A 22060-nucleotide genomic window follows, 5' to 3' on the forward strand; every position below is an offset into this window, starting at 1 on the left:
AAAAATCTACAAATATAAGACAAAACGTTTATATTTGCACAATCAAAATACATTAAATGTTGTGTACTTTTTCTATGCTAAAACACAGAAAGGATATATACAGTCTACTCTGTGTTCTTCTGACACACAGTAGACTGCAGCTGAAAATACAGACCCAGTGTCCACATAATAAACTATTAGGCATCTGGACAAACAGTAGAGAGGTGCTGAAAGCTAGAAAGGAGGTGCAGTGAGGGAGACAATAATTCCTTTACCCCCTCTTTTTCTTGATTTTCGTTTGTTTCCTGCAACCCACTGTCTTCATTCCTATTTTGTCTTCATAAACTCTCTTGATTTCTGTCTGTTATTCAGTTTCTCGAACAAACCCATACGCAGACTGGAGCAGTACTCATTTGCTCCTTCTATGGTCTAAATCCTGCTGTTTTAGGAAACTACCAGGGACATTTGATTCTCCTGCTCTGAGTCGTTTGATCTGTATTTCCTTTTAGCTCTTGCATGCAGCTTGGAATCCCAGTGGGCAAAGAATAACAAATGAATTAATTCCAGTGCTGCATCCAGCTAAAATAAAACACACCCACGAGACCATACAAAATAACAACTGATTTAAAAAAAAAAAAAAAAAAGTATCTTGAGAAACTCTGTTTTCACTGGCTACTTTTCTGTTGTTACTGTAAAGTCTTCAAGTTTGAAAACAAACACAAAATAATTTGCTCCACCTTTTTATTTGCACAATAACATTGACTACATTTTCAGAGTTGTATAAGACACTATTGATACTATTTGTTTGTGCACTGTACATGTATGAATAGTGCATTGCGTCAAACTGGTGGAAGCTTTAGAAAAGGCTCACCAGGATAACATCATCATCTGTTGTTGATACCATATTTGTGTATATAGTTGTGTAGTTATTACAGAAATAGTTGAGTATGTATTGTGGGAAGTATGCTTATTCACTGACTGAGAATTAGATGAGAAGATCAATACCACTCTTAATATGTCGTCAGCAGCTGGTTAGCTTAGCTTAGCATAAAGACAGAAAACATGGGGAAACAAATATCCCGTTTGTTAATCAATGAGCTGTAGAGGTGCTGGTATGCAGATTTTGTTTCCTTTAGAGATAGCCAGGCTAGCCATTTCCCCCATTTTCCAGTCTTGGAGCTAAACTACACTAACAGCCTCTTGGCTGTAGCTTCATATTTAGCACGCAGACAATGGACTGGCATAAATCTTTCAGCAAGAAAGCCAATATTCATATTTGAATGTCAAAGTGTTCCTGTTTAATCTTGCAACAATTACTGACAGAGTGCCATTGTTAAACACACACTGCTTTCTGAGACTACACACAGCTGCTGTTTTCAAGTTTAGCTAGGTGTGAACTTGAATAGCACTGACCTCAAGATTTTTTAGACGTGAACACATAAGTAGTGAAGTAGGCATAATTCTTTCACCACATCATTGGTGTTGAAAGTGTGGCCAGCATATTGTGTTGAACACAAAGTGGTTGTTATGTACCTTCCCTCATTGTGTGTGTGTGTGTGTGACACCATAATGAGTTGAGCATAAAACGTTGGAGCCTGCGTTCATTCACGAGCAGTGACGTCGTTCTCTGAGCGGAGCGAGGGAAGTTTTTGGGAGACCACTGCAAGAGGAACTCCTTGCGAGGCTGGGCTGTAACCTGAAGCCAACGAGAAGCGAGAGAGAGAGAGAAACTGAGGGAGAAAGAAAGTGAGAGAGAAAGAGAGAGAGAGAGAGAGAGAAATGGAAGGAGGGGGAGGGAAGGACTGAAGGGCCGAGAGAAGGTGATGTCAGCTGAGTTCAGAAAGTAAACAGAGTTCCAGACTGCAGCATGCTGTCTGCGGGACGGGGACTGCAGCTGGGGCAAACCCACAGGGGCAGCCGCACAATCCCCTGGACCAGCACCTTTATCTCTGGGAAGGAGGGCTGGTTCCTCTTCATCTCCCTCTTCATCCTCATCTCCTTACCCCAAGGGAAAGCCTGGCCCTACGGTAAGACTTTGCTAAAGACTTTACCTTTGCTGCTCTTCTTTTTTTCCTATCACACATCCTCTTGGTTTATGTTCTTTGTTCTCAAAAAGCCGGCATCAGCACTCCCTCCATCTCCTCTTCCCTTCTATCCTTTAAGAGCACAACAGCACTCAGCAAGGCTTGTAAAAGAAGACCCACAGAGAGGCAGTGATGTAAAAACTAGCTTTTTTTTGGCAGTGGCAGCAAAGAAAAACAGCACTGACAAGTTTGTGCAATCTTTGCCTTGACAACTTTTATTATGAAATACAGAGTGAGGGATTGTCCTGTGTGGGTTTGTTTATTGTCCCATTAAATAAGGGCTCTGTGATCTTCATATTCCTTTCTACTCCTTGCAGTTGGTCTTTGTGTGTAATTAGAGTGAGATTGTTTTTCTACTCTTAAATAAAAAAAAAAAAAAAAAAACAGTTGGATGTTGCCACACATTCCTCAAGGTAAAATGAGTCCTAATAGGGGCTGTTGAATCTTGGCACTCAGTCTCAGTTGTGTGAAAGTGGGTGAGTTCTCTCAGAGATCAAGATTGACTCTGCCTGTTTACCCTTGGTGACCACTTGAACTGCTGCAGGAAGACGTGAGTCATGTTTGAGTCAATCACGCTGACTGTGGTAATGTGTATAACATACACCGTCTCCAAGACTCCTAACCAATCCTCTGCCCTCGGTCTGATTCCTCTTCGCACGGTTACCACAGAGTAAAATAATACCTTCAATTTGTAATGTTGGTGAATGTCGCAAAGGGCTGGGCAGAATGCAGCTGTGTTCAACTACAGGGATTAAGAGTGTTCTGGCAGATTTACCTACTTATGTTGTTGTCAGCTGAGTCACTCTCACCACGGCTTGTTTTGTAATCGTGTATAATCAGCTGATGATAGATGTTTTCTATTGTGCAACCTAAAATACTTTCCTTTTATTTTTTTAAAGAATAGCAGAGGTGTTTACATGCGAATCCTAACTTCACTGAAATGAGTGGTTTTTGTGTGTGTCTGTGGGCTTGTGTTTATGTCCATTCCTGCATGTGTTGGTGTCCCTACTGAGGCTTTTTTTTTTTTTTTTTAAATCTATGTAAGGCTTCCTGTTCAGGATCCCCCACTTACATGAATCCTGAGCTGTCCTGTTCTTCTGACACATTCTCTACGTGGGGTGTTTAACTAAAGTCCACAGGGAAGTTGTCTGGGCTTCTGGGTGGCGAGCAGAAGAAAACAAAGACTAACATTAAAGTAGTGATATTAGAGAGGAGAAAGTGAAATCTTGGCACACAGTTTAGTTACAAGTAGAAAAACATGGCCATGAGTATGTGGAAAAATAGTGTGTCAGACATCAGACTCAAGAGTTCATTCCAAGTTTAGGGGCTAAAATCCTGAAAACAAATGTGAACATCTCAGACTCCTTTTCTTGGCCTATATATCGGTGTGTGCACATAGCATTTCACCAAAGTGGATAATAGGGCGATAGGATATTTCATTGGGTTTGTGGTTTCCTAGCAAAGGGAAGTTTATTTAAAGCAATCTACAGCATGAACTCTGGGATCAGCGGGATGGGATCAGGCTACATTCTGATATGCAATGCTCCCCTGGGAGTTTCCCTCTTCCATGATAGCTAAATCGCTCCGACCTCAAAATACCAGACAGCTGCTGTGGGCAGTAGGCAAAAGGAATTATACACTAACACGTACATGCGCACACGTGCACTCACAGCTGCTGTAAAAACAACAATTTTTCCGTGATACATCAGCTTGAAATAAGCACCATTTTGTCAGGAGGAAACTATTTATTCAGTATTGGATATACAGTAATTTGTCATTCTCTTCACAGAGAACTTTTTCTGACATGAATACTGACTGAATTGTGGCAGCGAACAAGTATGACCTAAGGATGTTGTGGCAAGAATTATGCAAAGCTCAAATATAATAATATAATATAATAACTGTCTGCATTGCTAGATGCTACAAGAGGTGAAAAATATTTTTTTTTTGTAATTTGGGTGAACTGAATGTTAAAGCAGTAGTTTGACATCTTGGAAAATATTAGAGTTAGATGGGAAGAGTGAGTGAGTCTCATGTAACTCTCATTAAGAAAACAAAGAAGTGTATTTCCCAACATGTTGAACTATTCCCTTTAGGGGTAACTCAGTCAAACCTGCAGAGCAAAGATGCACCAATTTTTTATTCATCCTAAAGTTTTCACTGGCCTCCACTCTGCATTGCATGTGGCTGTCTAGCTTTGTTTCAAGTTAAAAGTAGCTCCGTGGTGTGTAGCAAGACAAGCCAATATTCAAGCTGATAAGACACAGTGTCTGAGCAGTGAGCAAGAAAAAGACAAACTAGAAAATAACTGGTTTAAATGCCACAGATAGCAGTGTGCCCAGCTTCATTTCTGATAACATTTGGATATCAAATTCACATTAACTTAATTATAAAAGTTATCTGAGACGCTGAAGGCAGCGCTTGGTTGCGAATGCAAACTGGGTCAGAAGTGGATACGACATCACAACAAATAAAAAAGCAGATGCTGACCTTTGGGCTTTATTCTTAGCTGAGTTCAGAGGAAGTTCCAAAAAATGATGACACAGTGTTGGAGCTGGTGCAGATCAAATTCAGCACCTGCAGCATATTTTGAAGGCACTGTGTCCATTTGTCAATTTTGCTGGTTTTCCAGGGCCTGCGGAACAGTTTTGTGTATCTGCAAGCTTTTTATTTGCATAGAATGCATTTTTAAGTTAAGAAAAAACTGACGAAACTGGACAATAATCTGAACGTTTTATAGTCTGTCCTTGGCAGAAGTCAGGGTTTGTTGTGGCTTTCCTGGTCTAGGTTAGTGGGCCAGTAGGGCAGTAAGATCAGACGCAAGGTCTCGAAATGTGAATGGCCGTGACCACTTCTCTGCCCTTGGTGATAATGATGTCAGTCTCTAGACCCACATCAATGGTGTGCAGCTGAGACATGCCTGCTAACAACCTAGGCCCGTAGAGCTCCTGATTAGATGGAACGGCTTTGTGGCACAGGGAGGTCTCCACCAAGCAACGGGGCGTCTGTTATGATGCCTGTGTCGTTCCTATTTTCATTTCTATGGCTTCTTGACATGCATGTTCAGGCGTACATTTAGGAGCTCAACATCTGGAATGGAAAAAGCAGATACCACTTACATAAGACCAGAAAAGCCAAACAACCCACACAAACCACTTCACGGTTAGCTTCAAAACTGAGGGAAAAAAAAAACAAAACAAATGTTTGTGATCTGCTGTTAAATTGTGTTTATGTGGCTTGGTGCCAATGCCTTCTCTCTCTCTCTCTCTCTCTCTCACACACACACACACATACACACATAAACACATACAGTACTAGTTATATGTACACTGTGGAAATATGTAGACACCATCGCACATTCCAAAACACGAAAAAATAAGAGAGGTTGGAAAGAAAATGTGCTAGACAGCTATGAGGGACAACAGAAAATCATACTTTGTCATCAGGTGAAGCTCTTCCTTGTTACCTCTTTGAAAACTGTCAACACTTCCAGTTTGTGATTAGACACAAGCCAGGGGCACTCAGCACAACTGCAGTCTTGGGTTAAATTACAGGTCTGGGGGAGAGAATGATAATGATAATGATAATGGTGTGAAATTTGCATGGTAGAGCCTTTTTATTTTTCTTACATTCAAATAAGGTTTCATAGTGTCCGTGCTTGCACAAAGCACTCAAATACAATATTGCTGCTCATGTACTAATGGTTGCACAAACGCCCACTCACTTGTAGATTTGCCCCTGTTCACGTGTAGTTCCACACCTGTTCAGACCTTCCTAAACTGCTGTAAAAATCCCACATGAAATTGTTACTGTCCTGTCTGTAGTTATCTGCAGGTGCTGACCTGGAAACCTCACAGATGTGTTTTCACAAGGCAGTAAGCTTATCGCTGAAATGAAAAATAAATCCGAATCGCCGCGGCGCAAGCCAAAGCACGGTTATGCAAAAGCGATCTTCTGTGTTGTAAATCAGTAAACACTTATTAAGGAGTGGGGATTGCAGTCCAGAAAAATAAAAGATGCATTCCAACATGAGCTCAGCACTGGGGGATAAACCTGGGAGTCACACTTGAGAGAGGAACGCAATAGTCTTATCAGAAGTTAGCTAGAAGTCGGCAAACCAAATCTGTACACAGTGTTTGAAGAATGAAAACTTTGCTGCCTGTGTTTATTTACCACAAAAAGGAGCACAGAAAAAAAGAGAGAAAAAAGAAAAGCTTGTGGTTATCTGGAAACTGATCCTATCGCAAATGCACGTACTTTGATGCCACTGACTGTCTGCGGTCCGACAAAAAATGATTTTCCAACCCTTGTTATTCTATTCTAAATCAAGGCCTTCAGGATGTCATTTCTGTGTTGAGGGACAAGACACACAGCAGCGATCTATGTAATGACATTACCAGACCAGCTCATAAAGTCGTTTGACCCTTTCATGTTTATGTCCTATAAATCAGGTTTCCCAGTCTCTGCGGCCAGTGTTCTTTCTAGACCTCAGTGAGGAAGCAGAAAAGCTGTCCCATAAGGAGGGGAGGTGGTGTCAGCACCTCTCAATCCCCATGTGGCAAGCATCACACCTTTTAAACATCATTTAAAAGGTGTGATGCAGGGCAACAAATGACAGCATTTTACAGGCTGAAGAGTAAAACTGGCAAGTAACAGTGGCCTTTGTCCATCCAGTGCCTCCTGTTTGACAGTCCCCAGCGTCCGACTGCAGTCATAACAAAAGTCATAGTGGTTTGAAATGTAGTTGCTTCCAGCTGCATGTTAATGTATGTGAGTGAAAGCAGGCCAGAGTTTGGTTGGACTCAGGCTACTGTAATCAAAAAATTAGCACCTTTAATATTTCATGGGTAACGTAGGCGGTGCCAGGTTTTTGACAAGGAAGACAAATGCATGGAATAAAAATATCCCTGGCTCTGTTGCATTGATTCTGATCTTTTTTTTTTTTTCAACTGCCCATCTAGAGTCAGTTAGTGTTGTAGGAAATGAAATCCTAAATCAGTGGAGTACTTGTGTTTTTACTCACTTTGGGTGAAAAAAAAAGTTCCGTTGCTTATATCTATTTGTACGTTACTCACACTATGCACAGTGTATAATACCACTCTTTCCACTGTCCCTTCGTCTTGTCTCAACAGATTTCTCTCTAAACATGCAGGTCATGTCCATGCCACAGATTTTTGTGGTTCTCACACATGGTCAAAATGAATCCACAAAAATGACAATGTGAATAGAAACCATGAGCTGCTCTTTTTTCACTCTCTTGGAGGCAGACCAAGTTAAATAAAAGAAGACAATGCACAAACATCAGCTTTGATTCAAAAACAAAGCTGAGAGGTCGTAAGTTTACATTCATTTTTAACCGCATCAATCCATTACTGGTTGTTTTGTGTGACAGCATGGGCATTGTGTAAGCGTCTGGTGTATACGGGCCCTGCGCTCCACAAAATTTAAGTGACGTTAAATCAGTCTTGAGATCTACCACACGCCGTGGCACAGAGAGAGCAGACTGACCCCCATGTTGTCACAAGCTTGCTGAACATGGTTTGAGGTTAGTACATAAATGAAGCTGAGCCCATGTTATCAAAACAGTAAATGACCCCAGGAACAGACAGGAATCATAAAACAGTCGGCAACAGCTTTATGAAGCACAAACTCTGTCCTTAAGAAACCTGCATTAAAGTTGACCAAGTGGCATTGCACAACCTATTTTCTGTTTGATTAATGTCAGTGTGCATGTCATACCTCACCATGCCTTCTGGGAGAAATAGCTGAGGTGAAGGCCGGATTGTAGCTGGACTGAGATACAATTTATGATATCATTAATGTGGTAGGGCAGCAGGGACGACTCACAGCATTCCATGACATCTGCGCTTCCTCTCTCTAGCTGACCGTCTGCAAACAACCACGAGAGATTAATCACTTGTGCCTGCTGCTTTTGTGCATCGGTGCATTGGTCTGTGTCTAAAATTCTTGGTTTCACAAAACTCAAATAAACAATGAATAAATATAGTGTGCAACTACAGCTTTACAAATAAAACCAGCATGCAAGTGCGTCTGCATGCTTTTCGGTCGAGGGGGGGCACAGGAAGAATAAATGATGGGAGTCCAGGGTTGAGGGCAGACGAGTTATTATGATTGCAAGGCTGGAAGGAGGGTATGTACAAACTGCTGCAATAACACGGTGCCAAGTTTAAAGTGCAGCTTCTGTTAGTTCTCTTACCACATCTGCCACAAGAGAATTTCCACTTGTCTATTTCAGCTTTTAAATCCACTGTTACATAATCTTAACCAGTCAGGCCCCACAGGTTATTTGAATCCCTGGTTTTCAGTCCATTTAAACAATGCATTTATTGGGTAGAAACTTTACAAAGAAGATGGTCAGAGTTTACGCTCAGGTTCGTAAAGCACTTTCTGATTAATGATTTGATTCTGTTTTCCTTTTCAGTGACTTTTCCATTGTGGCATGTTGTCTGATGTAATATAGTATGAGAACACACAGAGGAGGTAAACTACTGACAGACTTGTGGTCCCCAAAAGAGGAGCTTGCAACCATATGGCAGTGGAAATAACCAGAGAGCACAGTGACAAGCAGGGATTAACACTGAACTTGCCAGAACCCTTCCACCGCTGCTCAGGCTTCTGCTGACCGTAACCATGTCGGGTCACATTTTCTCACAAGGCCAAAAATGACTTTAGTTATATTTTCTCCTCTGTATTTATGTCCAACATATGAAATAATGCTTACATAAACAAACGTGTGCTGCTTGATTGTTTGAGTGATGTTGCTGAGTTATTGAATTGCAGACCTTGACTTATCGTCTTCTTTAGATTACAGGTACTTGTACAACAACTGCCCAGGCCCAGAATGGAACGTAATGTGCAGGGGCTGCTGCGAGTATGACGTGATCCGCTGTAAATGCCCACTCCAGGGGACTCCGGTGGGCTACGCTGTGCCCTGCTGTCGCAACGCCATCAATGAGTGTGACCCCTGTATCATCCATCCAGGTAGAAACTTATTGATTCTCCCATTTAATGAGATCTTGCAAAATTGCTTTCCTTTGTAAAATAAAATTTAAATATAAATAAAAATAAAAAGTTGTCAGAAGTGAGCATTGTCTTTGTGAAGCAGACATCTGTTGATTCAGCCTAAACTAATTTGGTCTGTCTTGAATATCTGCCATGTGGTTTGTGCAAGATTAAGTGTTGTCTATCAGCTGCACAACTGTTTGCACTGTAGTGTGACAAAACAGTGTTTCAGAAATAGTGAAAACAACTTCTCTGCTGGTGTCTGATCTAATTTGTTTCCAGGCCAAACTTCACGTTGGCTTTTTCCTCTCGACTTCCTGGCAGAATCCTCTTGAACTGGCAGAGTTCAGGAGTGTATGATCACACTTGGAGCTTTGATACGTGAATGAAATGGCTGTAAATTGGAGTGTTTCACTCTCACAGATGAGATCACCATTGTCTGTGTAAATCATGTATATGAAGTATGTGAAAATACAATCACCTGGTGATCTCTGCACACATGCTGCAGCTCACAAATCCACACTCTTGGTCTCTTCACGCTATTTTCCCCACATGCCATTCACCTATAAAGGTATGTCATGTTTTCTTCACAGCTTGAATGTTCTCATGTTTTCCTTTATGGAGAAAAAAAACAGCTGTTCAGAATTAAATGGATACCTGTGCATCACGTTTTACTGTTAAACACAAAAAAATGTACCCCAACCTCTGCTAACAAAACATAAATCTCTGTGTGTACATCTTCAGCCCATTTGTTGTTAAAATTCAAACCTATACTCAGGTTGGATGTTGCTCTTCAAATCCACGTGGACACAGCAGCCTCTTAAGTAAAAAACCATCCTCCCATTTCAGGGGCTTATTTTTTTTTCCACGTTTCTATTTCAGGAAGTAGCGATATGTTCGCGCATTCTGTTGTAGTGAAAGATGAGCTTAATGAGTTTACCAGAGCTAATGTAAAGGAAACGTATGTTAATGTAAAGTGTCCCCAACTCTGACAATAAGAATAACAACTCTTGTTATTCTGATGTAATGTAATCTTTTGTACTCTGGCCGGGCTTGTCAGTCTGAATCCTGCTTTACTGTAATTTTTCTTTTGGCTCTGTTTCTTTCAGGTTGCAGTATATTTGAGAACTGTAAGCGCTGTAACAATGGGACATGGGGCCCCAGAGACGACTTCTTCATTAGTGGTAAATACTGCGCCGAGTGTCGGCCCGGCTGGTCTGGTGGAGATTGCATGAGTAAGTCTCTTCATTCTGTTAATTAGAGATCCTACATGGCTTCGCTATTAGTAATGTTTTTTCTATAAGTGAAATGAATACCGTGCACTATATGTTCTTTCCTTCCCTGCTGATTCATCTTCTGTGCCAGCTTGGCAGGCTGCCATACAGTATGCCCAGGAGGTTTTCCATGAGGAGCTGAATGACAAGTCAGAGTCAACATTCAGGAATCCCATATAACAATTTAATATGTAACATTTGGATACTGACTATAGCTTTCTCAATATGCAAATGTTCCGCCAAGGGGCACAAGAGGCATACATTTAATTAAAAGCAGGAACCTGGAAAGGCTGCTGAAAGCCTTTGTTGCCCCTGTGCGTACTGTGTTTATGCTTCTTTATGTTGTTGAGCACCACATAGGGCTTTTACAATGCCTTTGGAAACTCAACTGTAATTACTTTTGGTTTGAATGGTAACCAAAGCAGCTGAATCTAGACCCTCGGAATAATAATTAAGCTGTAATTAACAACTTCTGAGATTTAAATAGCACCCCATTTCTACACAGTTTTCCAATGCAGTGCAAATGCAATGTGTGTTTCAGAGTGCGGGGGAGTGATCCGTAAACGGCAGGGCCACTTGGTGCTGGAAAGTTACCCCAACAATGCTCGGTGTGAGTGGACCATACAGGTGGACCGTCCCTTTACCATCGAACTCAGGTGCTAATGTCCTACCAGTGTTCAGTTTAGGATGTATAAAATTTGCCATGTTTTACATCATAGTTTAGCATGTTACCATAATAACATTAGCACTGAACACAAATTACAGCTGAGGCTGATGGGAATGCCCTTAGTTTAACAGGTATTTCATCACTAAAGTAATGAACAAATATTTATCAGGTGATGAAGCGAGCAGAAAGGTTTGGGTCCACCGTTATTAGGATTCATTCTCTGGACCAAGAATATCGGTACACAATTTGATATCAATCCATCCCAAATATTTAATCTAGAAGTGTTGGACTGAGAAGCAGAAAGTCAAACCAACATTGCTATCATAAGAGCCACGCTACCGAAGTGGCTAAAAATGATATAAAAAGAGTAAACGGCAATGTGTCCCATTTTTCTGAATAATTCACAGACTTCTCTATTGACAGTTTTTTATTAGAACTACGTACTTTGTGTTAAAGAATCCCTTTAAAACCATGGGGAAGTCGTTTATGCTACACTTGAGGCAACAAGCAAACAAACAATAGTTGATGTGGAAATAAAGACCCCAACTTACAGATAAATACACTCCTGTGGAAAGTGAAGAATATAGCAAAGCTTTATGTCAGTAAAGTCCAAAGTCACCAGAGTTTAATCTAACATTAAAGCTTCAGTTTTTGGGATCTTCATTACCCATCTGTAATAGTTATTAATGGCTGGCCCGCTTAAGTCAAATTTCCCCTTGGTTCAGATATTTCTGCAAGATGTATGTCGTGGTCCGATGGCAAGTCTACAGCAGAGTTGGAAACCACAGCACTCTATCTTTTTTTTGAGGAAAGTTATTACTTTTCAGTCCTGCGATACCTTTCTATTTCTGTCATATTCTCCATTACACATACAGCATTTTACAGGCGAGCATTTGTGCAGGGTTTTAAGAGAATAAAAGCTCCATACAGTTAGACTGCGGCTGAGCAAGCAGTGCGTACGGCAACGGTTTAAAAGACATTTAATGATTCAAAGCATTTTTTCTTCTACATATAAAGCTTTGCATTAAACTTAACAATCATGAACTCTGACATACATACAGTAGATTTAAGGGCCAAATCCATTCTGTGAGAACAAATGACAATATATAGGCATGACTAACATTTAAATATCATATTTATATATCCTTAGTTTGCGACATAAATTCAACAAAACCCCTAAAAGAAAGAACACTGGTGTTCTCAGAGACAGACTAATGGAAAGTTATACGTTTGAGCCTGAGCCCCTGGGGAATTACTGGCAAGGTTTTGTTGTATTTGTCTGTCTTTAACTACGGTGACTCGCAGTACACTCTCATCACATATTTACCGAATTACAACTCGCATTAATTGTTGCTGCAGGGTAATGTTTAGCATTACCGTAAATCTCATTAGTCTAAGCTTCCCTGACCCAGGGATCTGTGATAACGGATAAAATTAGAGGACTAGGGAGAATGCTATTGTCTTATATAAAGTTCATGTGTCCTTCATGTCTGTTCCAATGTTAGGCCAAGGAGATTACATCTGAAATTGCAGAGAAGGGGAGACTCCTTTGTGTTTTCCCTTATCCATCTGGCAGTCATCTCAATGTTACACTCTCACTGCAACAAATCAGTCAGCTCAAGAAATGAAAGTGTGTGTAAATGTTTTCTAACGGTTATAATAGTCACTTAAATTCACATTTAAACAGGCCCTAAAGGCATTCCTTCTGGATGTCCTGACTGTATAAAAGCACATGAAGGATGTTTTGGAAATGCTAACACATTACCTAGGAATTTCGTACCAGTAATCACCAGTCCTACTACTTGTTTTGGAAATAATGTTGTGCAATCAACGTGTTTCTTCAGGATTCAGGGATAAATTTTATAGACATTTACAGGCCGCAAAACTGAAAATACGAGATGCCTGTTTAAATTGGCTTGTTTAGAACTGCTGGTTGTCAGCAGTACTTATTGTCAATTATATAAATGCAATGGCAGTGATGTGTGCACTTCAGCTGTTTAATGGGCACACAATGAGCGTTAATGATAACCGATCTATTGAATATAGCGGTGAGAAAATTCTTAGGAAGTTCCAAAAGCTTGCCAAAGCCACAAACCCAAAGATAGCCATCTCTGTTTGCTTTCTTGATGTGCTAACTTTTTTTTTTGCTGCCAAGTGTGCTTGCTTTTAAATATTGAATCTTTGCCAGCATAAGTTTGGGCCAGAGTTTACAGAAATGATATAGTTTTACTTGCCTATACCTGTTTTAGTTATGACCTCAGGTGACTCTTATTTTTCTTTACTGCTGCAAACAACTTATCCCACAAGAACCTTTGATACACAAAAACAAAACAAAACAAAACAAAAAAAAAAAAACCCAATAAAACAAACAGCAACAACAACAAAAAAGTATAAATCCAAATCTTTAACTGTTGTCGTACTTGTTAAAAATGAGACACATTTCACGCAGCATTAAGAACAGTAAGCCATGTAATAGTGGGCAAATCACCTTCAGCAGCTGTTAATATATTCAATGGCTGTCATTAATGTCCATTACTTGTTTGCTGGCAGAAGATTTTAAAGCTTTAGTACCGTCATGCTAGCTGGTGTGGCGCTGCCAGGGAACACAGGTGTTCTCACAATCCGGGAAATCACAAAAATAACAGCAACACAACAGAACCCTTTGCCCCCCATAAAACTACAGTTTGCTTCACATCGCCATCACATTTATAAAATGTGTCAAGGTAAAAATAATGAACAGCAAAGATAAGTTCCAGCGCTGAATAGTTTAATTTTGTGGCTTTTTTCCTGTTTTCTTTTTTTCATATTCATCTTCATTCAAACAGGTTTATGATGCTGAGTCTGGAGTTTCACCAGTCGTGTCGTTATGACTACGTGGAGGTCCGAGACGGTGACAGCATCAACTCAGGTGTAATCGGTCGATTTTGTGGGAACAACAGACCTGCCCCAATTCAGAGCTCTGGCAACAGTTTGCACATACTCTTTGTGTCTGACGGATACAAGAATTTTGATGGATTCTTCGCCACTTTTCAGGAGAGCTCAGGTAGGAAGAATACCAGCGTCAGTTAACAACAACAGCAAAAATACTACTACTACTACCAGTATTACTTTTTATTTACTTCTACAGTTGTGAGGACACTCAGTGAAATGATACATTCTCAGTTTCAAATCCTGACCCCTTTCCCTAACCATAGCCCAAGAGAATAGAGTTGGTTCTTGCTTTGCTGACAATAAATAAAACTCATTTGTAAAGTCATAGTCAATGAACAAAGGAGTTCTTTTGGAATAATTGGCCCCAGCAAATGAAAACAAGAAAGAAGTTTCCACACTTTTTTCTTTATGCTGGTCAGAGTCCAGTGTATAATAAAAAGCTTTGATATGACATTTTTACGGACACCTACACATTTCAGAAAAAGCCTCCTAATGGACCGTTGAGAAAGTGAGGTCAGACCAAAATGTCCTCACTCTCCAGCAATGTCCTCATTCTCAAGGTTTAAAACTCCAAAGCACACACACACACACACACCACACACACATTGGAAGTTACCAGTGGCAAAGCCAGATCTTACAAAAGTAAACAGTGGCTTTCTGTGTAGAAATGTCCACACACCCTTAGAAATGGAAAGTGAAAATGACATTTAAAAAGCACAGGCACCAGCTTTGACTATGAATCCCTTAATGTAGCTTAGCGTGAACAACCATTCCTTTTGGTATAAAGATTGTGTCATTCTACTGCTAAAAAGTATAATATTAATTTCTTTTTCCTTTTTTTTTTTTTAACCTTGATGGCATGTTTACAGCTTGCAGCTCCTCTCCTTGCCTGCATGACGGGACTTGTATCCTGGACAGTTCTTACACTTACCACTGTGCCTGTCTGGCTGGCTACACAGGCAAGAGATGTGAAAATGGTGAGTCTAGAACAGAAATGAAGTCTGCATAGTGTGATCATCCTTGAAAAACTGTGCTAATATTTTATATTTTTGGGAAAAAACAGAAATGAGGAAAGAAAAAAAATGCTGGTTCTAATCAGAGGGAAGAATAAATCAGTCTTTGCAGCATACTGTAGGCATGACTTGAATTTTCCATCTCATGAGGCATCCAAAAGACATGTGTGGAACTGTATTAACACTTACAAAATCCCAGAATTATTTTAGTAATTTTCTTCTGAAATCAGACACACCTAGTTGCAACAGACTTAAGAATTGAGCTCTTTCTAAACGCTTTTTTTTTTTGTTGGTTTAAACTGTTGTGGCTACCCCGAAGCAGCCGGTGATTCACTGTCACAAGGGAGAGATCTGTGGTTTGGACTGGGTTCAGGCCAGCTGCCTTTCCCGTCTGTGGTCAGTCCCATCTATGGTTTTGGCCAATCAGCTTTTCAAGAAATATGAAATAAATTTCAGCAGATGGGCTCAAAATCCAGCTTACCACCTAACAAATGTATTTGCATGAAATTAAGTAGCTTTGAACTATGTAAAGTATTAACTCCACTCTGCTGTGGACAGATAGATAAGGTGAGTGGCAAAAAAACTGAGATTGAGTAAAGAAATTAAAGACGGAAATGCAACAAAATATCTGGAGATTTAAGGAAGAGGAGAAAAAAAGATACAGCATTTCTGAGTTTGGTAATCATTTTGGTTTCTGAAGAAACCCTCTCTAATGTCTCTATGGCTAAAATTTTTTTGGCCGACAAGGTTATTTGTTTATGGGTGTCTGGACCCTGACTTGTGTTTTTGTACCCAGTACACCCCTGCAAAAACAGACTTCCTGAACCCCACTCACTTTTCTCTTGTGGTGTTGTTTTCAGGGCAGAATTCAAGTCTATGAAACTAATGGTGAAACAATTCTACTTCTATAACACGAGCCAGCGTTTCCATTGGAGGAGACACCCGTAAAAAAAAGGCAGGGGTTTCATTCCACACAGGGTGCATTCATTTGTATTCCCACGAGGAATCTTCAGCTGTTAATTTTAATGGAAGAGAGCTGGAATAACGTTAATGTCTCACATTTTGTAGAGGAAATGTCGTCTACATTTTTGCCCCAGAGTCATATGGAGAATTTTAAGTATGAACCTGACATCAGCCATATTTTATGTCTGCAATTATCAACCTGTCATCTGCTGTAAGCCTGAGCTAAAACTCATTCTGTATGAGGGAATATGACATTATTGTAGGAACTCAAGATAGAACAGAATAAATTCTCTTTCCTTTTCTCTCTCTGGCAAAGTTTAATATATTCTTGACTCTAATCTGTTTTGGAGTGCAGTGTTCAACATAGCTTCCAGGGCATCTATGAAAGGAATGATGATTTACTTACAGTATGTGTCGCTATGCACAGCATTCCACCCTAATAACTCCAGACTCGTCTCATTAATCTGACATGGAAGATGGGTAATTTAGCAAAACACAAGAATGCCCACAGCACCTCAGGGTGCCTCGGCTTTTTTTTTTTTTTTTTTTTTTAAACATATTCAAAGGAGGTCAGCTACAGTTTAATTTTCCACTTTGGATTGGCCAACAGCATTCTCCATCCCCTAAGGGACTGAAGGTTGGAAATGCCTAAAGGCGCAAACGCCCAGATTATAGGGAGAGATCCTCGGTTTGGAGCTATAAAACCACAGATAGTGCATTTCATGGATCTGACCCAATTTAAAGTCAACAACACAGAAAAGCTCCTGAGGGACCATCTCACAGAGAATGCTGTAATAGTATGATATCTGTAGCGTTAACATGTGTGACTGAATTCTTGTGAACTCAGTTGTGAGTGGCTTAGGCATCTACCGCAACACATTTGTGTGCACATTTGCCGTTTGCCTTTAACAAAGAAACATCTACTTCATTCACACAGAAAAGGCACATCACAAAATGTTGAAGGAATTACACAATAATTTCCAAATTTCTGACATGGATAGTTTTGTTTTGCAGTGGGTTGTCATATAACGGAGTTACACACGGTATTCCACAACCACATTGCCAATCTTTACTACCCCACTTCATAAAATCTGCTTTTACAAGACTGGAAAATTGAACAGTTTGACTAAAGCTCTTTTATTGCATCTATTTCTTCCTCATTTACAAGTCGTGTGTTAAAGTCTTGCTGTGAACTGTTCACACTTTACCACAGTGGGTGAAATTATTCATTAATGAGCCTCTAAGGTTGCAGGCTATGCTTTCAAAGCTCTGGACATTTTTAATTAAGAGTAATGAGTCCTAGACCTGAGCCTTTGGCTTGTGGGCTACCTGTCTGACCTGCAAACACCAGAAGGCAATGAACTCACTGAAGGTCTATTTGTGTGGTCTTTTACAGCTGGAAGGTGCAGTAAACTGATGTTAAAGGAATGCAAGAAATGCTTCTTAAATCCTCACATCCTAATCTTTTCATTTAGTTTGGAAAAAAGGAAACAGGACATGTGTTCATAAATTAACTGTGTATGCCTCTTTCCACTCAGTTGTGGGCTGCCGCAGGCCTCCAGTGCCCACCCATGGATCCACAGAGGGTTTGTTTCACCACTCAGGGGCACGCATCACTTTCCGTTGTGACCCTGGGTTTGAGCTGCGGGGGTTTCCTACTGCCATCTGCCTGAGTGATGGCACCTGGAGTGCGCCTGCCCCAGAGTGTGGTAAGACAATGACGTAAATTGTTTTTTTCTACCAAATAATTAAAGTTAGGATCTGAGAAAGTCATATGTATATATCATTTGTTTGTCTTTGGATGCCATCCATACTTCCACTAGAGATGGTGCAGATTGTGGAAAAAGTATGATTTTCAGCTTCTTCAAGCCTGATTTTCTTTCCTGTCTCCAGTGCCAGTGGAAAGAGTCTGTGCTCTACCACCTAAGCCAACACATGGGGACCACTTCTTGGTTTATGGACCAAACGATGTCCTGATTGCACTACAGTACCTGTGCTACCAGCCCTATGAGCTCAGTGGGACCTCCCAGAGAACCTGTCTCCCTAACAACACCTGGAGTGGGACTCCTCCTGTTTGTACCAAAGGTCAGTCTCCGTGGTCTCGATTATTCAAGATAAAATGGATGTGTCATTGCAGATAGTTTATTTTGTTTTTGTTTTTATAAGGATGAGAGAAAATGAATCAGTGCCTAAAGACAGTTGAACCAAAGAATTTGCAATCAGCGGCTAACTGACAATTCAGTAATGATCTTTTTTATGTTCTTTGCCCACAGTGAACAACACTCTCACTGAGGCAGAAAAGGACATAGACAAGGCAAAAGAAACAGAAAAGGGCAAAGAAACAGAAATATACAGTGATAAAGACATCAAGAAAACTAAAGAGAAGGGTCAAGAGAACACAAGTTTGGAAAAAGAAAGTGTTGGAGGGAAAGATATAATCACTGGGCAGGAGAATACAACAGCAGTCGACAGAGAAGATAAATATACCGCAGCCAATCCAGAGAAACCTGTGGTTGAGGACAGGAATAAAGAAGAGCTAGAGGAAAAAAATACTGGGTCAGAGAAACCCACTGGAGGCAGCAAAGATAAAGTGGATAGTAAAGACCCAGACAACAGCCTGAACACAGTTGAAAAGAAAGAACCAGAGGCAGGAAAGACACCTGAGAAAAAAGAAGGCAGCCCAGACACAAAGCTGGGCACAGGAAAGACAGATACCCCAGAAACAGATGTGACAAAACACAAAGGACAAGAAGAAAAGGAAAGAAAAGAGGAGCAGGTGAATGGAAAGAGAGATCCGGACAAAGTGGGCCCCAATGATACCAAGCTGAGGACAGTTGTATCTGAGGGTGAAAACAAAGTGGAGATATTTGAACTGGAAATGACAAAGAACAACACAGTTACATATGACACTAAGGACACAAAGAAAGAAAATAACACCATAGGTTCTCCAGAGCCTGGGAAGAAAATCAACATTACACAGTACACTCTGTACAGGGCAGGAGGTGTGGAAAGTGGGAAACCAAGGGAAAAACCAACAATTAAAGAGGATAAGAGTGAGAAGGATCCTGCTGAGAAAACAAAGGAGGAGTTGGATAGGGAGAAGGAGGAGGAAGAAAGGGAAAAAGAGAAAGAAGTCAACCAAAGCTTCACTGGTAAGAGAAAAAAACACTCATTAAAATGCACAGTACCCCACCTTTTCCTTGGCATCCACCTCGCCTACTGTCTGTTCAACTCCTGCAGAGAAAAGCTGCCCGCCTCTCCCTCGTCTTTACCATGGCTACCACCAGGTGGTGCCAGGGTTGGAGCCTGAAACAGTGGAGTTCTTCTGTAATCACTCTTATGCTCTCAGTGGTGATGCCCAACGTGCCTGCCAGCCAGATGGTACCTGGAGTGGCAAACAACCCCTCTGTGTCAGAGGTATTGTCATCTGTTTTGTCCTTGATTCTTTAATTTGCTAAATTACTGGTTATCAGTTAGCTGTTGGGGGGTTTGTGGAAGGTATACATTTCTATAGGCATGCACAGTACATTTTTTCTGTTACTGAATTGATGTATAGGTAAGACATTTTATTAATGTATTCTTTCTAAAGGCTTTACAAACACTAGCATGCTGCAGAATCAGTGATTTATTATAAATTTATTACATAATGAGGATCATAGGTTTCTCACCTTGTAACAGGCCATCAAACTTTAGTTATAATAGTGAATAAGAAAAGGGTTCTAAAGGGATAAATGCTAAATAAATGCTAAATGTTAAATGTTAGTGAGTAAAGGATTCTTGCAGTGCAATAATCCATCAAGTCTCGAGCTGTAGCCTAAATGTTAATTCGTTCTTAATGGATTTTGGTCCGTCTGCTCTCCAGCTCTTTGCCAAAAGGTAAGTGGTTGAACTGTCTATTAGCTTGAATTTCCTGATGAATTAGATAACTAGGGAGAAAAGACAAAGCAAGTTATGCTGCACAGCTGCCAAAGGCTTTTGTTTTTGTTGAAAAGCATTGATAGATTATTCCTTAAAGAACGTTTTGGGAAATTGGGGAAATTCTCTTATTCTTTCTTGCTGGAAGATCGATGGGAAGAAACAAACAAGATATAATGTTTACATTTTAGTGCTATTTGGAGGCACTCTTAGGCAGATTTTGTTACCTTAGAACAGATCCAAGTCCCCCACCCCCCCACCCCCAGTCTTTATGCTAGCATAAGCTAAGTGGCTCATGTCTAACATGCAGAAACAAGAATGGTGTCAGTCTTCTAATCTAACTTTTGGCAAGAAAACAAATACACGTATCTCCTCACATGTCAAACTATTCCTTTAACCATTATTAAAGCCATTACTAACAGCATGTAAAACCCTCATCAAGTAGGTCATATTAAACAGTGGTACCAATAAAGACATTGCACCTCTGTCACTTTACAAATCCTCGAAATCCAGTCACTGTTCCAGTGAAAATAGTTCCATTCCAATCAAAGCAGGTGTTTGTAGCACTTTGGTGTGTGCATTGTATATTATTGTATGTTATGTGTGTGTGTGTGTGTGTGTGTGTGTGTGTGTGTGTGTGTGTGTGTGTGTGTGTGTGTGTGTGTGTGTGTGTGTATGTGTGTGTGTACATACCTGTTTATTTGCAGCATGTCGGGAGCCCAAAGTGTCAGAGCTGGTTAAACAGAGAGTTCTGCCACCTCAGACACCATCCAGGTATATTTGCCAATGCATTATCTTATATAATAATGCCTGACATCCATAAGTACTGTATAGCCTACTGTATAGTAATTTTCCAATTAGTGACAGAAGAATTATTTGCATGTCAGTGTTAATTTTTCTGCACTCACATTCAAAAGTTTTTACTCAGCCTAAGGGGTATGTCTTCTGTACACACCCTTGGTCTCTTCTTTTTCCCTCAGAAAGACACCCGTGCACAAGTTCTACTCCTCCATGCTGGGCCAACAGCTCCAGTCTGACGGCCCAACTAAAGGCCCTCCAGCCCTTCCCCAGCTGCCCCAGGGCTTCCACCACCTTTACACACATATAGAGTATGAGTGTGCTTCACCATTCTACGACCACTCTGGGAGTCCTCGCCGCACTTGCTTGAAGACGGGGAAATGGAGTGGGCGTTATGTCTCCTGTTCACCAGGTGAGGGCAGCAGAGGACTACCAGTTGAGTGGAAACAACACAGCGCGAAATAAGTCACACAGAACAAACACACTCACATGTTTTAATCCAGTGATTTACACCCACATATCTACAGTGATATGTGGATTCAAAATGATTGTCCACTATGGACACATACAGCAGCACTTTCTAAAAATATACTCACTGCCTCTAATTGCTGACATTGAGCAATACCTTGTCAGCTTCTTCACCCATCTCTTAGGAAATCTTGCCAGTCAGAGAACGGTAGTCCTCTCATTACTGCTCAGTGAAAGTTCCCTAAGCTACTAAGTAGAAATGCCATTAGCTGACACGTACAGCAGAGCTGTGAGATAGAAAAGAGTTTAAAGTGTCAGCATCTTTGATAAAAGAAGGCATCCGCCAGGCTGTAATAAACTGTGCAGCTTATAGCATTCTTGTCTTTGTCAGTCATCAGAAACAACAACACCCTTTATCAAAACATTTGGTTTGGATCACACTAAAGGTTTAAACACAGGTGGCACGCATGTTTTCAGTTTCTCGTAGATGATGATAACATGGTTACATGTCCATGACCCAGACAGTCATCATCAATTCCTATATGAGGGCTCTTGTTGAGTTTAATTGAAAGTCTGAGACCTGGTTTCAGCTGATTTCAGACAGTTTGGCCATACTCATTCAGCATATTCAGAACATGGGGAAGACCTATTGCTTTGTAAATCCAGTCAAACCAAGGCTTCCCATTTGTTAGGTTCATCAAATATTTCTACAGTCATAATGTTGCTAACTTTCAATTCACTAAGAATACTGACTATTGGTCCAAGGTAAGTACACATCTTATGAGGACATTATACACAAGTCTGATACCATAAAACCAATGGTTTCCCAAATGTTCTTTCAAAATGTTATACTTGGACCACCAGGACTACTCACTCAAGGAAAGAAACTCTTTGTGTTCTTTATTACATCCTTTATACAAGCAGGTTCCTTCTCTGTGCAGAGAG

General features: G+C 40.6%; 1 protein-coding gene across 2 annotated transcripts in view; it reads left to right on the top strand.

Moving 5' to 3' along the window:
• Nucleotides 1–22060, top strand: part of pamr1 (peptidase domain containing associated with muscle regeneration 1) — a 53838-nt gene that overhangs the window by 29460 nt on the left and 2318 nt on the right. The window contains exons 1-12 of one of the 2 annotated variants that reach the window (XM_041038389.1): nt 1747–2006; nt 8889–9065; nt 10196–10321; nt 10902–11016; nt 13853–14070; nt 14828–14935; nt 17473–17643; nt 17828–18019; nt 18208–19086; nt 19175–19351; nt 20557–20623; nt 20830–21059. In XM_041038389.1, the coding sequence (XP_040894323.1) occupies nt 1847–2006; nt 8889–9065; nt 10196–10321; nt 10902–11016; nt 13853–14070; nt 14828–14935; nt 17473–17643; nt 17828–18019; nt 18208–19086; nt 19175–19351; nt 20557–20623; nt 20830–21059 (2620 nt within the window). In that variant the 5' untranslated portion in view covers nt 1747–1846. Of the gene's footprint in view, nt 1–1746; nt 2007–8888; nt 9066–10195; nt 10322–10901; nt 11017–13852; nt 14071–14827; nt 14936–17472; nt 17644–17827; nt 18020–18207; nt 19087–19174; nt 19352–20556; nt 20624–20829; nt 21060–22060 lie in introns of those variants that run through there. The other variant, XM_041038390.1, reaches the window with a different exon arrangement.

Source organism: Toxotes jaculatrix, chromosome 5 (genome assembly GCF_017976425.1).
Source record: "Toxotes jaculatrix isolate fToxJac2 chromosome 5, fToxJac2.pri, whole genome shotgun sequence".
NCBI classification, from domain to species: Eukaryota; Metazoa; Chordata; class Actinopteri; family Toxotidae; genus Toxotes; species Toxotes jaculatrix.